The sequence below is a fragment of the Calonectris borealis genome, chromosome W, assembly GCF_964195595.1.
Source record: "Calonectris borealis chromosome W, bCalBor7.hap1.2, whole genome shotgun sequence".
Lineage (NCBI taxonomy): Eukaryota > Metazoa > Chordata > Aves > Procellariiformes > Procellariidae > Calonectris > Calonectris borealis.
The window spans coordinates 48,209,801-48,228,205 of NC_134351.1; the positions used below are offsets into that span (position 1 = coordinate 48,209,801).

At 45.7% G+C, this 18,405-nt stretch overlaps 1 protein-coding gene across 2 annotated transcripts in view; it reads left to right on the forward strand.

Annotated features, from left to right (window-relative positions):
- Positions 1-18,405, forward strand: part of LOC142074827 (tyrosine-protein kinase Fer-like) — a 285,525-nt gene that overhangs the window by 118,254 nt on the left and 148,866 nt on the right. Inside the window, exons 9-10 of one of the 2 annotated variants that reach the window (XM_075135710.1) lie at positions 7,404-7,496; positions 12,619-12,621. In XM_075135710.1, the coding sequence (XP_074991811.1) occupies positions 7,404-7,496; positions 12,619-12,621 (96 nt within the window). The remainder of the gene's footprint in view (positions 1-7,403; positions 7,497-12,618; positions 12,622-18,405) is intronic. The other variant, XM_075135709.1, reaches the window with a different exon arrangement.

Here is an 18,405-nt window from a genome sequence, read left to right on the forward strand (position 1 = left end):
AATGGACCTGCTGCTGGCCAAAGCTGAGCCAAGCAGCAACAGTGGTAGCGCCTCTGTGATAACATATTTAAGAAGGGGGAAACACTGCTGCGACACAGCAGTCAAAAGAGAGGAGTGAGAACATGTGAGAGAAACAACTACGCAGGCACAAAGGTCAGTGAAGAAGGAGGGGGAGGAGGTGCTCCAGGCGCCAGAGCAGAGATTCCCCTGAAGCCCATGGTAAAGACCATGGTGAAGCAGGCTGTCCCCCTGCAGCCCATGGAGGTCCACAGTGGAGCAGATATCCACCTGCAGCCCGTGGAGGACCCCACGCGGGAGCAGGTGGATGTGCCCTGAAGGAAGCTGTGACCCTGTGGACAGCCCACGCTGGAGCAGGCTCCTGGCAGGACCTGTGACCCTGTGGAGAGGAGCCCACGCTGGAGCAGGTTTTCTGGCAGGACTTATGACCCCATGGGGGACCCATGCTGGAGCAGTCTGTTCCTGAAGGACTGTACTCCGTGGAAAGGACCCACGCTGGAGCAGTTTGTGGAGGACTGCAGCCCATGGGAAGGACCCACATTGGAGAAGTTCGTGGAGGACTGTCTCCCGTGGGTGGGACCCCACGCTGGAGCAGGGGAAGAGTGTGAGGAGGAAGGAGCGGCAGAGACAACGTGTGATGAACTGACCGCAACCCCCATTCCCTGTTCCCCCTATGTCACTCAGTGGGAGGAGGTAGAGAATTCGGGAGTGAAGTTGAGCCTGGGAAGAAGGGAGGAGTGGGGGGAAGGCAATAAATGAAATTAATTTCCCCGAGTCGAGTCTGTTTTGCCCGTGACAGTAATTGGTGAGTGATGTCCCTGTCCTTATCTCGATCCACGAGCCTTTTGTTATATTTTCTCTCCCCTGTCCAGTTGAGGAGGGGGAGTGATAGAGCGGCTTGGTGGGCACCTGGCATCCAGCCAAGGTCAACCCACCACAGATCCTCATAGAGAAGCTGATGAAGTATGGGCTGGATAAGCAGAAAGTGAGGTGGATTGAAAACAGGCTGAACGGCCGTGTCCAGAGGGTGGTGATCAGTAGCACAAAGTCTAGTTGGAGGCCAGTAACTAGCGGTGTACCCCAGGGGTCAATCCTGGGTCCAGTCCTGTTCAACATCTTCATTAATGATCTGGATGATGGGGCAGAGTGTACCCTCAGCAAGTTTGCTGATGACACAAAACTAGGAGGAGTGGCTGATACACCAGAGGGTTGGGCTGCCATCCAGAGGGACCTGGACAGGCTGGAGAAATGGGCTGACAGGAACCTCATGAAGTTCAACAAGGGGAAGGGCAAAGCCCTGCACCTGGGGAGGAACAACCCCAGGCACCAGTACATGCTGGGGGCTGCCCAGCTGGAAAGCAGCTTGGCAGAAAAGCACCTGGGGGTCCTGGTGGACACCAAGTTGAACATGAGCCAGCAATGTGCCCTTGCAGCAATGAAGACTAATGGTATCCTGGGCTGAATTAGGCAAAGTATTGCCAGCAGGTCAAGGGAGGTGATCCTACCCCTCTACTCAGCACTGGTGAGGCCCCACCTGGAGTCCTGTGTCCAGTTCTGGGCTCCCCAGTACAAGAGAGACATGGACATACTGGAGAGAGTCCAACGAAGGGCCACAAAGATGATTAAGGGACTGGAGCATCTCTCCTATGAGGAAAGGCTGAGAGAGGTGGGACTGTTTAGCCTGGAGAAGAGAAGGCTCAGGGGGGATCTCATCAATCTATATAAGTACCTGAAGGGAGGATGCAAAGAAGAGGGAGCTAGGCTCTTTTCAGTGGTGCCCAGTGACAGGACAAGAGGCAATGGGCACAAACGGAAACACAGGAGGTTCCATCTGAACATCAGGAAACACTTTTTTTACTGTGAGGGTGACTGAGCACTGGAAAGGGTTGTCCAGGGATGTTGTGGAGTCTCCCTCCTTGGAGATATTCAAAAGCCATCTGGACACGGTCCTGGGCAACCAGCTCTAGGTGGCCCTGCTTGAGCAGGGGGGTTGGACAAGACGAACCCCAGAGTACCCTTCCAACCTCAACCATTCTGTGATTCTTTGAACTTGTTTATGAGGTGCCAAGGAAATGTGCCCTGAGGTGGTTGATCCCTGGGTGGCAGGGTGTGTGGAAGGATTTGGGCAGGTGCCTAGGGCATGTAATCCCATGTTGAATTGCTGCACCACTTGATGTAAGGGTGCCTTTCCTACCCCATGAAGCCCAGCAGCTCCTAGCACTGTATTGGGGCTTGTCCCTTGCATATTGAGCCTCTGTTCAGTACCATCAAAGGGGTGTGATTGAGACAGGGACTGAAACCACCTCTGAGGACAGCATGGTTGAGCCAGGGACTCAAAACACATCTGAGGATGACATGGATGAGATAGGGACCCAAACCCCAGCTACAGTAATTGCCTCAGTAGTCAAAAAGAAACACTGGACACAGAGATTGATGGGTCCATACCATCAATTAGTAAGGGAGGAGGAGGAGGAAGGGTCTGATCAGGAAGCTGGTCCTTCAACAAGGAAACGGGAGGAGGAAGCGAGAGAAATCACCCAAGAGGCAGAAACTACCTGGTCCTTGAGCCTGGGCAAAGTTTGAGATTTGCGGAAAGATTACAGCCACCAGCCAGGTGAGCAGATTGCTGCCTGGCTGCTCCGATACTGGGATAGTGGGGTCAACAGTCAGGAGTTAGAAGGTAAGGAAGCCCAGCAGCTGGGATCCCTCGCTACGAACTGGGGAATTGACAAAGAAAGTGGAAAAGAGGTGAGAATCTGCAGCCTCTGGAGGCAGCTCCTGTCGAGTGTGATGGCGATATATCCCTTCAAGGATGATCTTGTAAATTACCGAGGGAAGTGGAATACAGCGGAGGAATGTATCCAATATCTGATAGAAGTAGCTGTGCTGGAAGTCATCTACAGTGACGGGTGACAACCAGGTCTCCAAAGATCCAGATGACGTCCAGTTTAAAGGGGCTAGAGGTTAACAGTGGAGTGCCGTGGCCTGAACCAAGTCATGCTACTGTTGAGTGCAGCCATACTGGAAATGCTAGAATTCCATATGAACTGGAGTCAAAGGCAGCCAAGTGGTACGCCACAATTGATATCGCTAATGCGTTTTTCTCAATTCCTTCAGCAGCAGAGTGCAGGCCACAGTTTGCTTTCACGTGGAGGGGTGTCCAATACACATGGAATCGACTCCCCCAGTGGTAAAAACACAACACAATGGAATTCATGCATATTTTGGTAACTTATTTTTTCCTGTCATGTAAGAAGTAGACATTTAGTCACAGTTAAGTCCTGTGGCTCACTTGTGAAAAGATGTGTGAAATGAATTGATCATTCCAAGCTTGAGAGGCATGCAAGCAAAATCAGGCACTGTGTTGTCCCCATTATTAATGATTTTTTTTTTCAGTAGTCAATTTAATTCATCAATACTTAAAAAACAAATATCAGTTTGCCAGTTGACTCAGGACAGAGTGTTTTACTGTAAGAAAAGTAGTTGACATGCAGTATTACTTGAGTTTGATAAAAAGAATAAAAATTTTATTGATCGGTGTTGATTTCAAGTGGCTAGTAAATTCCCTTTTAGTCTTTTTTCTATTCCTCTATAAAACGTTCTTTTTCATACTCTCTTTTCATGACATACAAATTATGGAATATTTCAGAATTTTGCTGCTAAACAAGTAAATTTATTTTACTAAGACAATGTTTAACCTATATCCTGTAAACTAAATTATATTTGGGAGTCATTTTCAAACAATGCTTTATTCTGTATTGTCGTGGTTTAACCTGGCAGGCAGCGAAACACCACACAGCCACTTGCTCACTCCCCCCCACCCCAGTGGAACGGGGAGAGATTTGGAAGGGTAAGAGCAAGAAAAAACTCGTGGGTTGAGATAAAGATTGTTTAATAGAACAGAAAAGGAAGGGAAAATAATAATAATAATAATGATGATGATGATGATGATGATGATGATAATGATAGAATATACAAAATGAGTGATGCACAATGCAATTGCTCACCACCCGCGCTGACCGATAACCAAGTAGCGATCGCTACTTCCTGGATCACGTCTACCGTTCATATACTGAGCATGACGTCACATGGTATGGAATACCCCGTTGGCCAGCTGGGCCAGCTGTCCCATCTATGCTCCCTCCCAGCCTCTTGTGCACCTGGCAGAGCATGGAAGCTGAATATCCTTGACTAGGAGGGCACTTAGCAACAACTGAAAACATCAGTGTGTTATCAACATTCTTCTCATACTAAATCCAAAACATAGCACTAGGAACAAATTTAACTCTGTCCCAGCCAAAACCAGGACATGTATACAGATTTAATGGATTTTGTTGCTACTTCAGAATTATTGGAATAAACTGAAGCTGTATTTATTACATTATAAGTTTTTCAGTTTCTTCAGTCAAGGGTGTATGTTCAAAACTTTGAAGCAATCTTTTTTTGTCATACTACAGAACAGACTTATTCTGTTTCCATTTTCAGTTTCTTACAGCTTAATTAACCCATAGCTAATTAGAATGAGATTTTTAATGTGTGGTCTCTCTGCTTCAGGTTTGATTATTTTGCAAATATTCATTAAAATACCTCATCTGTGTCTGAGGTATACATTTCTGTATTTTTGAAAGATTCTTTGATACTAAATTTTGAGAGCTGACAATGAATCAGATATTAGGAAATAAACAGTCCTTGGACTAACTCAAGCTATAAACACTTTGGACTTGCCATTTACTTGTGCTGAATTATGGATGGTTAAAGGCTGATTCAGTGTTCCAGTTTTAGTGAATAGCTCTGTTCTTAAAGGATTTAAAATCCAGATAGTGGTGGCTGCCCCTGTGGTTTATTGTAGTGCCAGAAAACAAATGGTTCTTATTACTTGCACTGATGGGTATTAATATTTACAAGTAGTGTATTATTAGAAAAGATCATATTAATAAAAGAAGAAAACAAATTAAGTAAAGATAATGCAAGTATGTATGTATGGTTTTTATTATGTATGGGTTTATTACTATTTATTACTATTATTTATTACTATTTATTATTATTTTATTTGCTGGGATTCAGCAAAAAAAAGGAGAGTTTACCACTTGTGGAAGAAGGGGCAGGCAACTCAAGAAGAGTACAGGGATCTCGTTAGGTCATGCAGAGAGGAAATTAGAAAGGCAAAAGCCCAGCTAGAACTCAACCTGGCCACTGTTGTAAGAGATAACAAAAAAAGTTTTTACAAATATATTAATGACAAAAGGAGAGCCAAGGAGAATCTCCATCCTTTATTGGATGTGGGGGGAAACATTGCCACCAAGGACGAGGATAAGGCTGAGGTACTCAATGCCTTCTTTGCCTCACTCTTTAATAGTCAGACCAGTTATCCTCAGGGTACTCAGCCCCCTGAGCTGGAAGACAGGAACGGCGAGGAGGATAAACCCCCCATAATCCAAGAGGAAGCAGTTAACGACCTGCTACGCCACCGGGACGCTCACAAGTCTATGGGGCTGGTTGGGATCCACCCGAGGGTGCTGAGGGAGCTGACGGAGGAGCTTGCCAAGCCACTCTCCATTATTTACCAGCAGTCCTGGTTAACAGGGGAGGTCCCGGACGACTGGAGGCTTGCCAATGTGACGCCCATCTACAAGAAGGGCCGGAAGGAGGATCCGGGGAACTACAGGCCTGTCAGCCTGACCTCGGTGCCAGGGAAGATTATGGAGCGGTTCATCTTGAGGGCGCTCACAAGCCATGTGCGGGACAACCAGGGGATCAGGCCCAGCCAGCACGGGTTCATGGAAGGCAGGTCCTGCTTGACCAACCTGATCTCCTTCTGTGACCAGGTGACCCGCCTAGTGGATGAGGGAAAGGCTGTGGATGTGGTCTACCTGGACTTCAGTAAAGCCTTTGACACTGTCTCCCACAGCATTCTCCTAGAGAAGCTGGCGGCTCACGGCTTAGACAGGTACACTCTTCGCTGGGTAAAAAACTGGCTGGACGGCTGGGCCCAGAGAGTTGTGGTGAATGGAGTTAAATCCAGTTGGCGGCCGGTCACGAGCGGTGTTCCCCAGGGCTCAGTACTGGGGCCGGTCCTGTTCAATATCTTTATCAATGATCTGGACGAGGGGATCGAGTGCTCCCTCAGTAAGTTTGCAGACGACACCAAGTTGGGCGGGAATGTTGATCTGCTCGAGGGTAGGAAGGCTCTGCAGAGGGACCTGGACAGGCTGGATCGATGGGATGAGGCCAACTGTATGAGGTTCAACAAGGCCAAGTGCCGGGTCCTGCACTTGGGTCACAACAACCCCAGGAAACGCTACAGGCTTGGGGAAGAGTGGCTGGAAAGCTGCCCAGAGGAAAAGGACCTGGGGGTGCTGGTTGACAGCCGGCTGAACATGAGCCGGCAGTGTGCCCAGGTGGCCAAGAAGGCCAATGGCATCCTGGCCTGTATCAGGAATAGTGTGGCCAGCAGGAGTAGGGAGGTGATCGTGCCCCTGTACTCGGCACTGGTGAGGCCGCACCTCGAATACTGTGTTCCGTTTTGGGCCCCTCACTACAAGAAGGACATGGAGGTGCTGGAGCGTGTCCAGAGAAGGGCAACGAAGCTGGTGAAGGGCCTGGAGCACAAGTCTTATGAGGAGCGGCTGAGGGAACTGGGGTTGTTTAGCCTGGAGAAGAGGAGGCTGAGGGGAGACCTCATCGCGCTCTACAACTACCTGAAAGGAGGTTGTAGCGAGGTGGGTGTTGGTCTCTTCTGCCAAGTAACTAGCGATAGGACGAGAGGAAATGGCCTCAAGTTGCACCAGGGGAGGTTTAGATTGGACATTAGGAGAAATTTCTTTACTGAGAGAGTGGTCAGGCCTTGGAACACGCTGCCCAGGGAAGTGGTTGAGTCACCATCCCTGGAAGTATTTAAAAGACGTGTAGATGAGGTGCTTAGGGACATGGTGTAGTGGGCATGGTGTGTTGGGTTGACGGTTGGACTCGATGATCTTAGAGGTCTTTTCCAACCTTAAGATTCTATGATTATATGGTGTCAAACCAGTACCCTTTTAAAAAAATAGGTGTTTCAGGACAGCTGAGAATTAGGTCCTCTGTCTTTAGGGTACAAAAGAATTTCCAATCTCTTATAGCTAACAATAGTGATATTTAAATTCGTTTCACTAAATATTTAAGGAATCACAGAATTTTTCAGCTCTTCATTTGGTATGCATTAGCATAATCCCACTGATGTTGACACAAGCTTGCTGGTTTGTATCAGTAGCAGATCAGTCCCTATCTTTTATCCAAACAAAATCCATGAGTCTACATTCCATGTCCTCCAGTAATTTAATTATTAATGCAGAGAGGTAAATCCATATTGATTTGCTTGGTTTTACTGGAGATATTACTTTTTCTCCTAGGACAAGAAGGACAAAGTCTCGAAGTTGGACACTATACGTCACTCCATAGCTGGAATTATAAGATCTCCAAAATCCATGTTGGGCTCATCGTCGGTAAGTAGTATCATCAATGTAGAATTCTCTTATTTTTACAGCTTAAGTAGGATTTTTTTCTGAAGTATTACAGATTTCTATTTGCACAGGAAAAAATTAGATTAAAATGACATCATAAAAAGCACAGTTCTGACTGATCAGTGCATATGATAATATTGTGACATAATAGTATGTCAGAACAACTTTATTGCACTTCAGAAAAAAGAATTGGTACATTTTTTGCCACTCCCAGATTGGTGCTATACTTGAAAAATTACCATTTCCTGTGTAGTAGATTTACTAGTAATGCTGTATATTATGATATTCTGCAGTAGGTTAGATGGTCAGGCATGTTTTACCCATCATTGCAATAATTATATTTCCTATATTTATTATAGAGGCACCATGACATAAATTAAACTACTACTACTGCTGCTGCTGCTACTTGTGGTGGGTTAACCTTGGCTGGCTGCCAGATGCCCACTAAGTCGTTCTCTCACCCCTGCCTCCTCAACAGAACAGGGGGAGAAAATAAGATTAAAAAACTTGTGGGTCAAGATAGAGACAGGGAGATTGCTTACCAGTTGGGCAAAACAGACTTGGCTTGGGGAAGATTAATTTAATTTGATGCCAATTAAAAATAGAGTTGGATGGTGAAAAACAAAGACAAAACTAAAAACACCTTCCCCCCACCTCCCTCTTCTTCCCAGGCTCAACTTCATTCCTTCTTTCCTGACACTTCCCACCCCGAGCGGCACAGAGGGGATGGGAAATGGGGTTTGCAGTCAGTTCATAACACTTTGTTTCTGCCACACCTTCTTCCTCACAATTTTCCCCTGCTCCAGTGTGGGGTCCCTCCCATTGGATACAGTTCTTCAAGAACTGCTCCAGTATGGGTCCTTTCCATGGGTTGCAGTCCTTCAGGAAGAGACTGCTCTAGCATACGTCCCACACAGGCCACAGTTCCTCCCAGAAAACCTGCTCCTGCATGGACTCCGCTCCACAGGCTGCAGTTTCCTTTAGGGCATATTGACCTGCTGTGGCGTAGGGTCCTCCACGGGCTGCAGTGTGGATATCTACTCCATCATGGTCCTCCATGGGCTGCAGGGGGAAAACCTGCTTCACCATGGTCTTCACCACGGGCTGCAGGGGAATCTCTGCTCCGGCATCTGAAGCATCTCTTCCCCCTCCTTCTTCACTGACCTTGGTGTCTGCAGGGTTGTTTATCTCACATTTTTTCTCACTCCTCTCATAGCTGCTGCACAGCTTTTTTTTACGCTGTATTAAATATGTTATCACAGAGGCACCACCAGCATCTCTGGCTCAGCTTTGGCTAGTGGTGGGTCTGTTTTAGAGCCAGCTGAAACTGGCTCTGTCCATCACAGGGGCAGCCCCAGCCACTGTATGAGATTCAACAAGGCCAAGTGCCGGGTCCTGCACTTTGGCCAAAACAACCCCATGCAATGCTACAGGCTTGGGGAAGAGTGGCTGGAAAGCTGCCCAGAGGAAAAGGACCTGGGGGTGCTGGTTGACAGCCGGCTGAACATGAGCCGGCAGTGTGCCCAGGTGGCCAAGAAGGCCAAAGGCATCCTGGCCTGTATCAGGAATAGTGTGGCCAGCAGGAGTAGGGAGGTGATCGTGCCCCTGTACTCGGCACTGGTGAGGCTGCACCTCGAGTACTGTGTTCCGTTTTGGGCCCCTCACTACAAGAAGGACATGGAGGTGCTGGAGCGTGTCCAGAGAAGGGCAACGAAGCTGGTGAAGGGCCTGGAGCACAAGTCTGATGAGGAGCGGCTGAGGGAACTGGGGTTGTTTAGCCTGGAGAAGAGGAGGCTGAGGGGAGACCTCATCGCGCTCTACAACTACCTGAAAGGAGGTTGTAGTGAGGTGGATGCTGGTCTCTTCTCCCAAGTAACTAGCGATAGGACGAGAGGAAATGGCCTCAAGTTGCGCCAAGGGAGGTTTAGATTGGACATTAGGAGAAATTTCTTTACTGAAAGAGTGGTCAGGCCTTGGAACAGGCTACCCAGGGAAGTGGTTGAGTCACCGACCCTGGAAGTATTTAAAAGACGTGTAGATGAGGTGCTTAGGGACGTGGTTTAGCGGGCATGGTGGTGTTGGGTTGACGGTTGGACTCGATGGTCTTAGAGGTCTTTTCCAACCTTAATGATTCTATGATTCTATGATTCCTCTCAAAGAGGTCTTCCCTGCAGCCCCCCTACTACCAAAGCCTTGTCATGTAAACCCAATACAAGCCTCCAGAACTGGTGCTGTTTATGTAATTAGATATTATAAATTTTCAATCCCCACTGAAAATGGTCATTGAGTATCTCTTACTTCTAGTTGGCTTTTGCTTAGGTTCCCCAATGGATGGAGAAAGTTTCTTGTTGGCTAAATGTAAAAAAAAGTTTATGAAACAAAATGAGAAAAGGAAAAAAAAAGCTGTTTTGTATTGCTCCTATTTACTCATTTGTTTTCATGTACAGGCTTGAAAGACTAGTTAAAATACTTGCTGTCTTGGTTTCGGCTGGGATAGAGTTAAATTTCTTCCTAGTGCTGTGTTTTGGATTTAGTATGAGAATAATGTTGATATCACACTGATGTTTTCAGTTGTTGCTAAGTATCTTGTCAAGGACAACTATCCTCCAGGAAGCTACCAAGCTACTACCCCCCCAAGACTGGGAGGAGGGAACACAGCCAGGACAGCTAGCCCAGCTGGCCAACGGGGTATTCCATACCATGTGACGTCATGCTCAGTATATGAATGGTAGACGTGATCCAGGAAGTAGCGATCGCTACTTGGTTATCGGTCAGCGTGGGTGGTGAGCAATTGCATTGTGCATCACTCATTTTGTATATATTATTTATTGTTATTATTATTATTTTCTCTTTTCTGTTCTATTAAACTATCTTTATCTCAACCCACGAGTTTGTTTCCTCACTCTCACCCTTCCGATTCTCTCCCCGCCCTGCTGAGGGAGGGGGAGTGAGCGAGCGGCTGCGTGGTATTTGGCTGCCTGCCAGGTTAAACCACGACACTTGCTTACGTACTTAGGGTGGAGGCCAGATATTACTTGAAAACCTTCCTCCTGAAAACTTGGCTGTGTTTTGGTGAAGTAGAACAGATGATTGTCCCAACCCCATCAAAACAAACAAACAAACAATTGAAGCTGAGCAGAATTCTTAAAACTGCCCTTTAATTGTGATTTTGTCACCTGAAATATTAGATAAAAAAAGCATTTTTGACAAAGACTTAGAGTGAATAGGCCTTCTATTTTATTGGTCACTCTTAGATTACATCCAAGGACCCAATAAAATGTATTTTAGCTAAACAATATCTAAGATGTGTGGAAGAGATTACAGTTGCATAGGCATATATATACATACATACATATATATTGAACTCCAGCCAGTAAGACAGCTTCATCGGGGGCCCAACTTAAATGCCTCTATGCAAACGCACGTAGCATAGGGAATAAACAAGAGGAGTTAGAGACGTGCACACGCCTGCAGGGCTACGATCTTATTGGCATCGCGGGGACGTGGTGGGATGGCTCCTATGATTGGAGTGTTGGAATGGAAGGATACAGACTCTTTAGGAAGGACAGGCAGGGGAGATGAGGAGGGGGTGTTGCCCTCTATGTCAATGACCAGCTGGAGCGCATGGAGCTCCACCTGGGGATGGATGAGGAGCCAACAGAGAGATCATGGGTCAGGATTAAAGGGAGGGCAGGGACAGGTGACATTACAGTGGGGGTCTGCTACAGGCCACCCAACCAGGAAGACCGAGCGGATGAGGCCCCCTATAGACAGATAGTAGCAGCCTCACGTTCACAAGCCCTGGTCCTCATGGGGGACTTCAACCACCCCGATCTCTGTTGGAGGGACAACACGGCAGGGCATAAGCCATCCAGGAGGTTCCTGGAATGCATCGATGATCATAGAATCATAGAATCATAGAATCATTAAGGTTGGAAAAGACCTCTAAGATCATCGAGTCCAACCGTCAACCCAACACCACCATACCCACTACACCATGTCCCTAAGCACCTCATCTACACGTCTTTTAAATACTTCCAGGGATGGTGACTCCACCACTTCCCTGGGCAGCCTGTTCCAAGGCCTGACCACTCTTTCAGTAAAGAAATTTCTCCTAATGTCCAATCTAAACCTCCCCTGGCGCAACTTGAGGCCATTTCCTCTCGTCCTATCGCTTGTTACTTGGGAGAAGAGACCAACACCCACCTCACTACAATCTCCTTTCAGGTAGTTGTAGAGCGCGATGAGGTCTCCCCTCAGCCTCCTCTTCTCCAGACTAAACAGTCCCAGTTCCCTCAGCCGCTCCTCATAAGGCTTGTGCTCCAGGCCCTTCACCAGCTTCGTTGACCTCCTCTGGACACGCTCCAGCACCTCCATGTCCTTCTTGTAGTGAGGGGCCCAAAACTGATAACTTCCTTCTCCAAGTGGTAGAGGAGCCAACGAGGAGAGGTGCTATGCTGGACCTTGTTCTCACCAACAAGGAGGGGCTGGTGGAGAATGTGAAGCTCAAGGGCAGCCTTGGCTGCAGTGACCATGAAATGGTGGAGTTCAAGATCCTTAGGGCACCGAGGAGGGCGCACAGCAAGCTCACTACCCTGGACTTCAGGAGAGCAGACTTTGGCCTCTTCAGGGATCTGCTTGGTAGAGTGCCATGGGACAAAGCCCTGGAGGGAAGAGGGGCCCAAGAAAGCTGGTTAATATTCAAGGGTCACCTCCTCCAAGCTCCAGAGCGATGCATCCCAGCAAAGAGGAAGTCAGGCAAAAACGCCAGGAGGCCTGCATGGATGAACAAGGAGCTCCTGGACACACTCAAACACAAAAAGGAAGCCTACAGAGGGTGGAAGCAAGGACAGGTAGCCTGGGAGGAATACAGAGAAATTGTCCGAGCGGCCAGGGATCAGGTTAGGAAAGCTAAAGCCCTGATGGAATTAAATCTGGCCAGGGACGTCAAGGGCAACAAGAAAATCTTCTATAGGTACGTCGGGGATAAAAGGAAGACTAGGGAAAATGTGGGCCCTCTCCAGAATAAAACGGGAGACCTGGTTACCCGGGATATGGAGAAGGCGGAGGTACTCAATGACTTTTTTGCCTCGGTCTTCACCAGCAAGTGCTCGAGCCTCACCGCCCAAGCCGCAGAAGGCAAAGGCAGGGACTGGGAGAATGAAGAGCCGCCCACTGTAGGAGAAGATCAAGTTCGAGACCATCTAAGGAACCTGAAGGTGCACAAGTCCATGGGACCCAATGAGATCCATCCACAGGTCCCGAAGGACCTGGCGGATGAAGTTGCTAAGCCACTATCCATCGTATTTGAGAAGTCATGGCAGTCCGGTGAAGTTCCCACAGACTGGAAAAGGGGAAACATAACCCCCATTTTTAAAAAGGGAAAAAAGGAAGACCCGGGGAACTACAGGCCAGTCAGTCTCACCTCTGTGCCTGGGAAGATCATGGAACAGATCCTCCTGGAAGCTATGCTAAGGCACAGGGAGGACAGGGAGGTGATTCGAGACAGCCAGCATGGCTTCACCAAGAGCAAGTCCTGCCTGAGCAACCTAGTGGCCTTCTATGATGGAGTGACTACATCAGTGGACAAGGGAAGGGCTACCGATGTCATCTATCTGGACCTCTGTAAGGCCTTTGACACGGTCCCCCACAACATCCTTCTCTCTAAACTGGAGAGGTATGGATTTGATGGGTGGACTGTCCGGTGGGTGAGGAATTGGCTGGATGGTCGCATCCAGAGGGTACTGCTCAACGGCTCAATGTCCAGATGGAGATCGGTGACGAGTGGTGTCCCTCAGGGGTCCATATTGGGACCGGTACTGTTTAATATCTTCATCAATGACATAGTGGGATCGAGTGCACCCTCAGCAAGTTTGCAGATGGCACCAAGCTGAGCGATGCGGTTGACATGCCTGAGGGATGGGATGCCATCCAGAGGGACCTGGACAAGCTTGACCAGTGGGCCTGTGTGAACCTCATGAGGTTCAACAAGGCCAAGTGCAGGGTCCTGCACCTGGGTCGGGGCAACCCCCAGTATCAATACAGGCTGGGGGATGAAGGGGTTGAGAGCAGCCCTGCCGAGAAGGACTTGGGGGGTACTGGTGGATGAAAAGAGCTCACAGCCCAGAAGTCAAACCGTATCCTGGGCTGCATCAAAAGAAGCATGGCCAGCAGGTCGAGGGAGGTGATTCTGCCCCTCTACTCTGCTCTGGTGAGACCCCACCTGCAGTACTGCGTCCAGCTCTGGAACCCTCAGCACAGGAAAGACATGGACCTGTTGGAGCGGATCCAGAGGAGGGCCACGAAGATGATCAGGGGGATCCGACACCTCTCCTCTGAAGAAAGGCTGAGAGAGTTGGGGTTGTTCAGCCTGGAGAAGAGAAGTCTCCGGGGAGACCTTACTGCAGCCTTTCAGTACTTAAAGGGGGCTTATAAGAAAGATGGCGACAAACTTTTTAACAGGGCCTGTTGCGACAGGACAAGGGTTTTAAACTGAAAGAGGGTAGATTCAGACTAGATATAAGGAAGAAATTCTTTACGCTGAGGGTGGTGAAACACTGGAACAGGTTGCCCAGAGAGGCGGTAGATGCCCCATCCCTGGAAACAATCAAGGTCAGAGCAACCTGATCTAGATGAAGATGTCCCTGCTCATTGCAGGGGGGTTGGACTAGATGACCTTTAGAGGTCCCTTCCAATCCAAACTATTCTATGATTCTATGATTCTATATAGTGTATGTATAGGAAAAATCTCTGTAGTGATAGAGAAGTGGAATAATAAATATGATTATGAAATAAAATTAGGAGAGGAACACTTTTCATATGAAAATTGTGTAAGTTGTTTGACATATTTAAAATGTTATAGGAAATACCCTGCTAAAATATTAAAATATCCCTAGTGAGAAATGGAATTTCCAAATTATCATTATCTTTGTATTATAAAACTTCTAATTGGTGCAAAATGCAACATTCTTTTACAATAAAAGCATATTAGAATTTATGTTGCTATGACCTCTTCTTTGTGTAGGTGAGACATAGCCTTAAACAACTTGTTAGGATTTTTTAAAAAATGTTAAAAATCTATCTAAAACCATTTCAGACTAAAAATGGGAGAAAGAGAACAAATTTTAAACAAGAGGATCAAAAATTCAGGATGAAGACAGAGGAAGTCTGTGAAAATTGTCATCATTTTTCATTAAAGTATCACTTTAAATAAAGAATTTCTGTGCTTCATTCTGATTTTCATGCCAATTCATATCACTATTAACTCCACTGAACTTGGTGTAAACTTGGGTATGAATATATGGTAGGTGGGATTACTGAAGGTTTGGAATATGTCTGGGAGAAATGGGATCAGAATTGGGTCATTTGAGGCAGAAAGTCAAACCTAACTAACGAGTGTACTCTAGATAAGCTTTTATTTAAATGAGCTTCAAAGTCAGAGTATATAAACCAATCAGTTTTTTGTTTTGTATTTGTGTGTTGTGATTTAGTGATTTCCTGTGTTTTATAAAAGCTAACCATGCATATACAGATAAAATTTGCTTCATAAATTAGTACTTAGCTCTTAATGTGGTTAGCTGCTCAACTTTTTCCTGTTGACAATTACATAACTGTGCTGATTGCTAAATGTATAAACTGGTGCTTCAAACAATATCCATCAACAAAGTATACAACTTGATTCTGGAAGGTGTATTATTAAAAAATATACAAAAAAAAATTTGTTTGTTTGTTTGTTTGTTTTAAATAGAGCAATGCAAAATAGAATCTAGAAACAGAGTAGAAAAAGGACCAGTACTGATTCTTTTATAGAATGCAGTCTAAATAAAAATATAATGTTAGCTACCTGGTTTCATATTATACATTTTAAATATATTGAAAATTTTAATGGGAAACCATATCTTGGTTTAAATGTAGTATTACTGCAAAAATGTTGTCCCATAATTAATTGGTGAGAGAAGTTTAATTAATTTCGTGTTTAATTAGAGAAAACTATTTTTTTTTAGTGTCACCTAAAGAAAATAGCAGAGAAACCCTGTACTTCCTCAAGCAACCAGGATTTTAGCAAAGATGAGGTTAATTGTTGATTATGTGTTAGTACTTAAATGATTTACAGATTCTCAGAATAAGAAGGTAAAAGATAATATAGGAAAAAATACCATTTTGCAGAAAATACAGTGAGGTTAGGGATTCAGGTGGTGTCGTGGTTTAACCCTAGCCAGCAACTAAACACCACGCAGCCACTCGCTCACCCCCCACCTCCAGTGGGATGGGGTAGAGAATCGGGAGGGCACAAGTAGGAAAACTCCCAGGTTGAGATAAAAACAGTTTAATAATGGAAATAAAACAAAGTAGAACAGTAATAATAACAATGATAACAACAGCAATAATAGAATATACAAAGCAGGCGATGCACAATGCAACTGCTTGCCAACCGCGTGTCTTGAACTGCGAGAGCCCCTCTGCCCTATTTTTTATACTGAGCATGTCGTCACATGGTATAAAATACCCCATTGGCCAGCTGGGTCAACCGCCCCAGCTATGCTCCCCCACCCCATCTTCCCCTGCACCTGGCAGAGCATGGGAGGCTGAAAAGTCCCCGGTGCAATAACCAAAGCATCAATGGGCCATCAACGTTCCTCTCATACCAAACCCAAAACACAGCACCCCATCCAGCTACTGGGAAGAAAGTTAACTCTGTCCCAAATGGAACCAGGACAGGTGGCTTTTATCAGACTGTTATGGTTTAACCCAGCAGGCAGCCAAACACCACACAGCCGCTCAATCACTCCCCCCCACCACAGTGGGATGGGGGAGAGAATAAAAATAAAAAAGTAAAATTCATGGACTGAGATAAAGACAGTTTAATAGAACAGAAAAGGAAGGGAAAATAATCATAAAAATAATAATGATAGAATATACAAAATGAGTGATGCACAATGCAATTGCTCACCACCTGCCAACCAATGCCCAGCCAGTCCCCGAGCAGCGATCGCTGCTTCCCGGCAAACTCCCCCCAGTTTATATACGGAGCATGACGTCATATGGTATGGAATATCCCTTTGGTCAGTTTGGGTCAGCTCTCCTGGCTGTGCCCCTTCCCAGCTTCTTGTGCACCTGGCAGAGCATGGGAAGCTGAAAAGTCCTTGACCAGCATAAGCACTGCTCAGCAACAACTAAAACATCAGTGTGTTATCAACATTCTTCTCATCCTAAATCCAAAACACAGCACTATACCAGCTACCAGGAAGAAATTTAACCCTATCCCAGCCGAAACCAGGACAGTATCCACCTCTTATTCTATACAATTTACATCATGCCCAGGTCTCACATTTTCCAATACATTCCAATTAATCACCACCACTTTTCTTGTTTTTTGATATATACACACAGATATCATTCCCTTAGCCTATGGGCCATCCCTCTAAAATGTCCATTCAGTTAATTTAGTCCACGACTTTGGGCTCCATCTGTCATAACAGTCTTTCAGGGCAGGAGAGATGGTGTGTGGTGTTGGATTGTTGCATCCTGAAGCGAGTTCTGGTTCCATCACTGCTGCGCTTGTCTGGTTCTATCATCGTTGCACTTTGCTCGGTTTCATCGGAGTTCATTCTTCATTAATCTGGGTGATTCTTACTGCAATACCGTTGATATGGCATTTAGCAACCATAGAAGTGATGACATACAGTATTATATAGAAATTAACATCATACAATTCAGTTCATTGGCTATTTTCACCCAAAATCAAATCCCCTTGAGGTACACACCGGACTTCCCCATCCTTTCGCATCACCCACCAAGTGCACCCAGGTCCTTGAGCAAAAGCAATCCCACGGATGGGTTTTCCCTTGCCAGAGGCAGGAGTAACCCAGACTGTCTTCCCCAGCATATTTCTTATGTGCACGACAGGGACTTTATCCCCCTCTACAGTACGTAAGGGTTTTGATTGGGCAGGGCCAGCTCGATCCCCTGGTGTTGACGAACCAGGTGGCTTTTGCTAAATGCGTAAAAGGCTTTTAAAAAGCAGCTAGAGACTGCTTCATTTACTGTTGTTGGAGAAAAACTGCTGTTTCAGTGGATTGTTCAGTAGGGGGAGGAAAGGAGATTAATAATAAGCCAAAAAGACACTAATGGGTACATGAAGAGCATGAAGAAGTATATGAGGGCATTTCCCTCCACCACAGAAAGAGAACTATCTCATGAGCAAAGTGTGGGAACAAATCGAAATTTTTTAAGAAAAAAGAAAAGGGAAAAAAGGATTGGGGGTGTAAGTAGAAATTCTTCAGTGTGAGTTCTTCTCCTTTTGTATGATTTTATGTTAATTGTTAATTTGACTGGAAGATAAAAATAACGGCAAAAATCTTAGAAAAAATTTTCTCCATGTAAGCTGTTCAGTCGCTTATTTGAAAATGCTCCTGTGAGTGTGTACATAAAAATGGGCAAAAGAACTTTTCATCATTGAAATTGTAAAACACCGAGGTCTAGAATGTAAACTTTTTCTTTCAGATATCTAGTTACTAATTTCAAGCAGCTTACTGTTTAAACTTGCTAAGAAAATAGGTGGGAATTATAAACTAATTTTGTGCCCGTAACATTCTTTCTTCTATCTTCTTTAGAGACTAACCTTTCTTGTATTTAAACCATTTCATTCTATCTGTAAAATGCAATATAAATGTTAGTGCTAAGTGATAAATCGAATTGAAATCAATATTAAAATGATTATACATCTTGCATTTGTACTGATCTTTCTGGGCTTTCAGCCATGTTTTCTTTAATAAGCAGTCAGGGTGAATATTGTATCATACAGAAAATATGTTGGAGTAGGAAGACTTTTTCATAAAAAATAATACAATTTCAATAACATACAAAACATGACCAATTACTGATTGTTTCA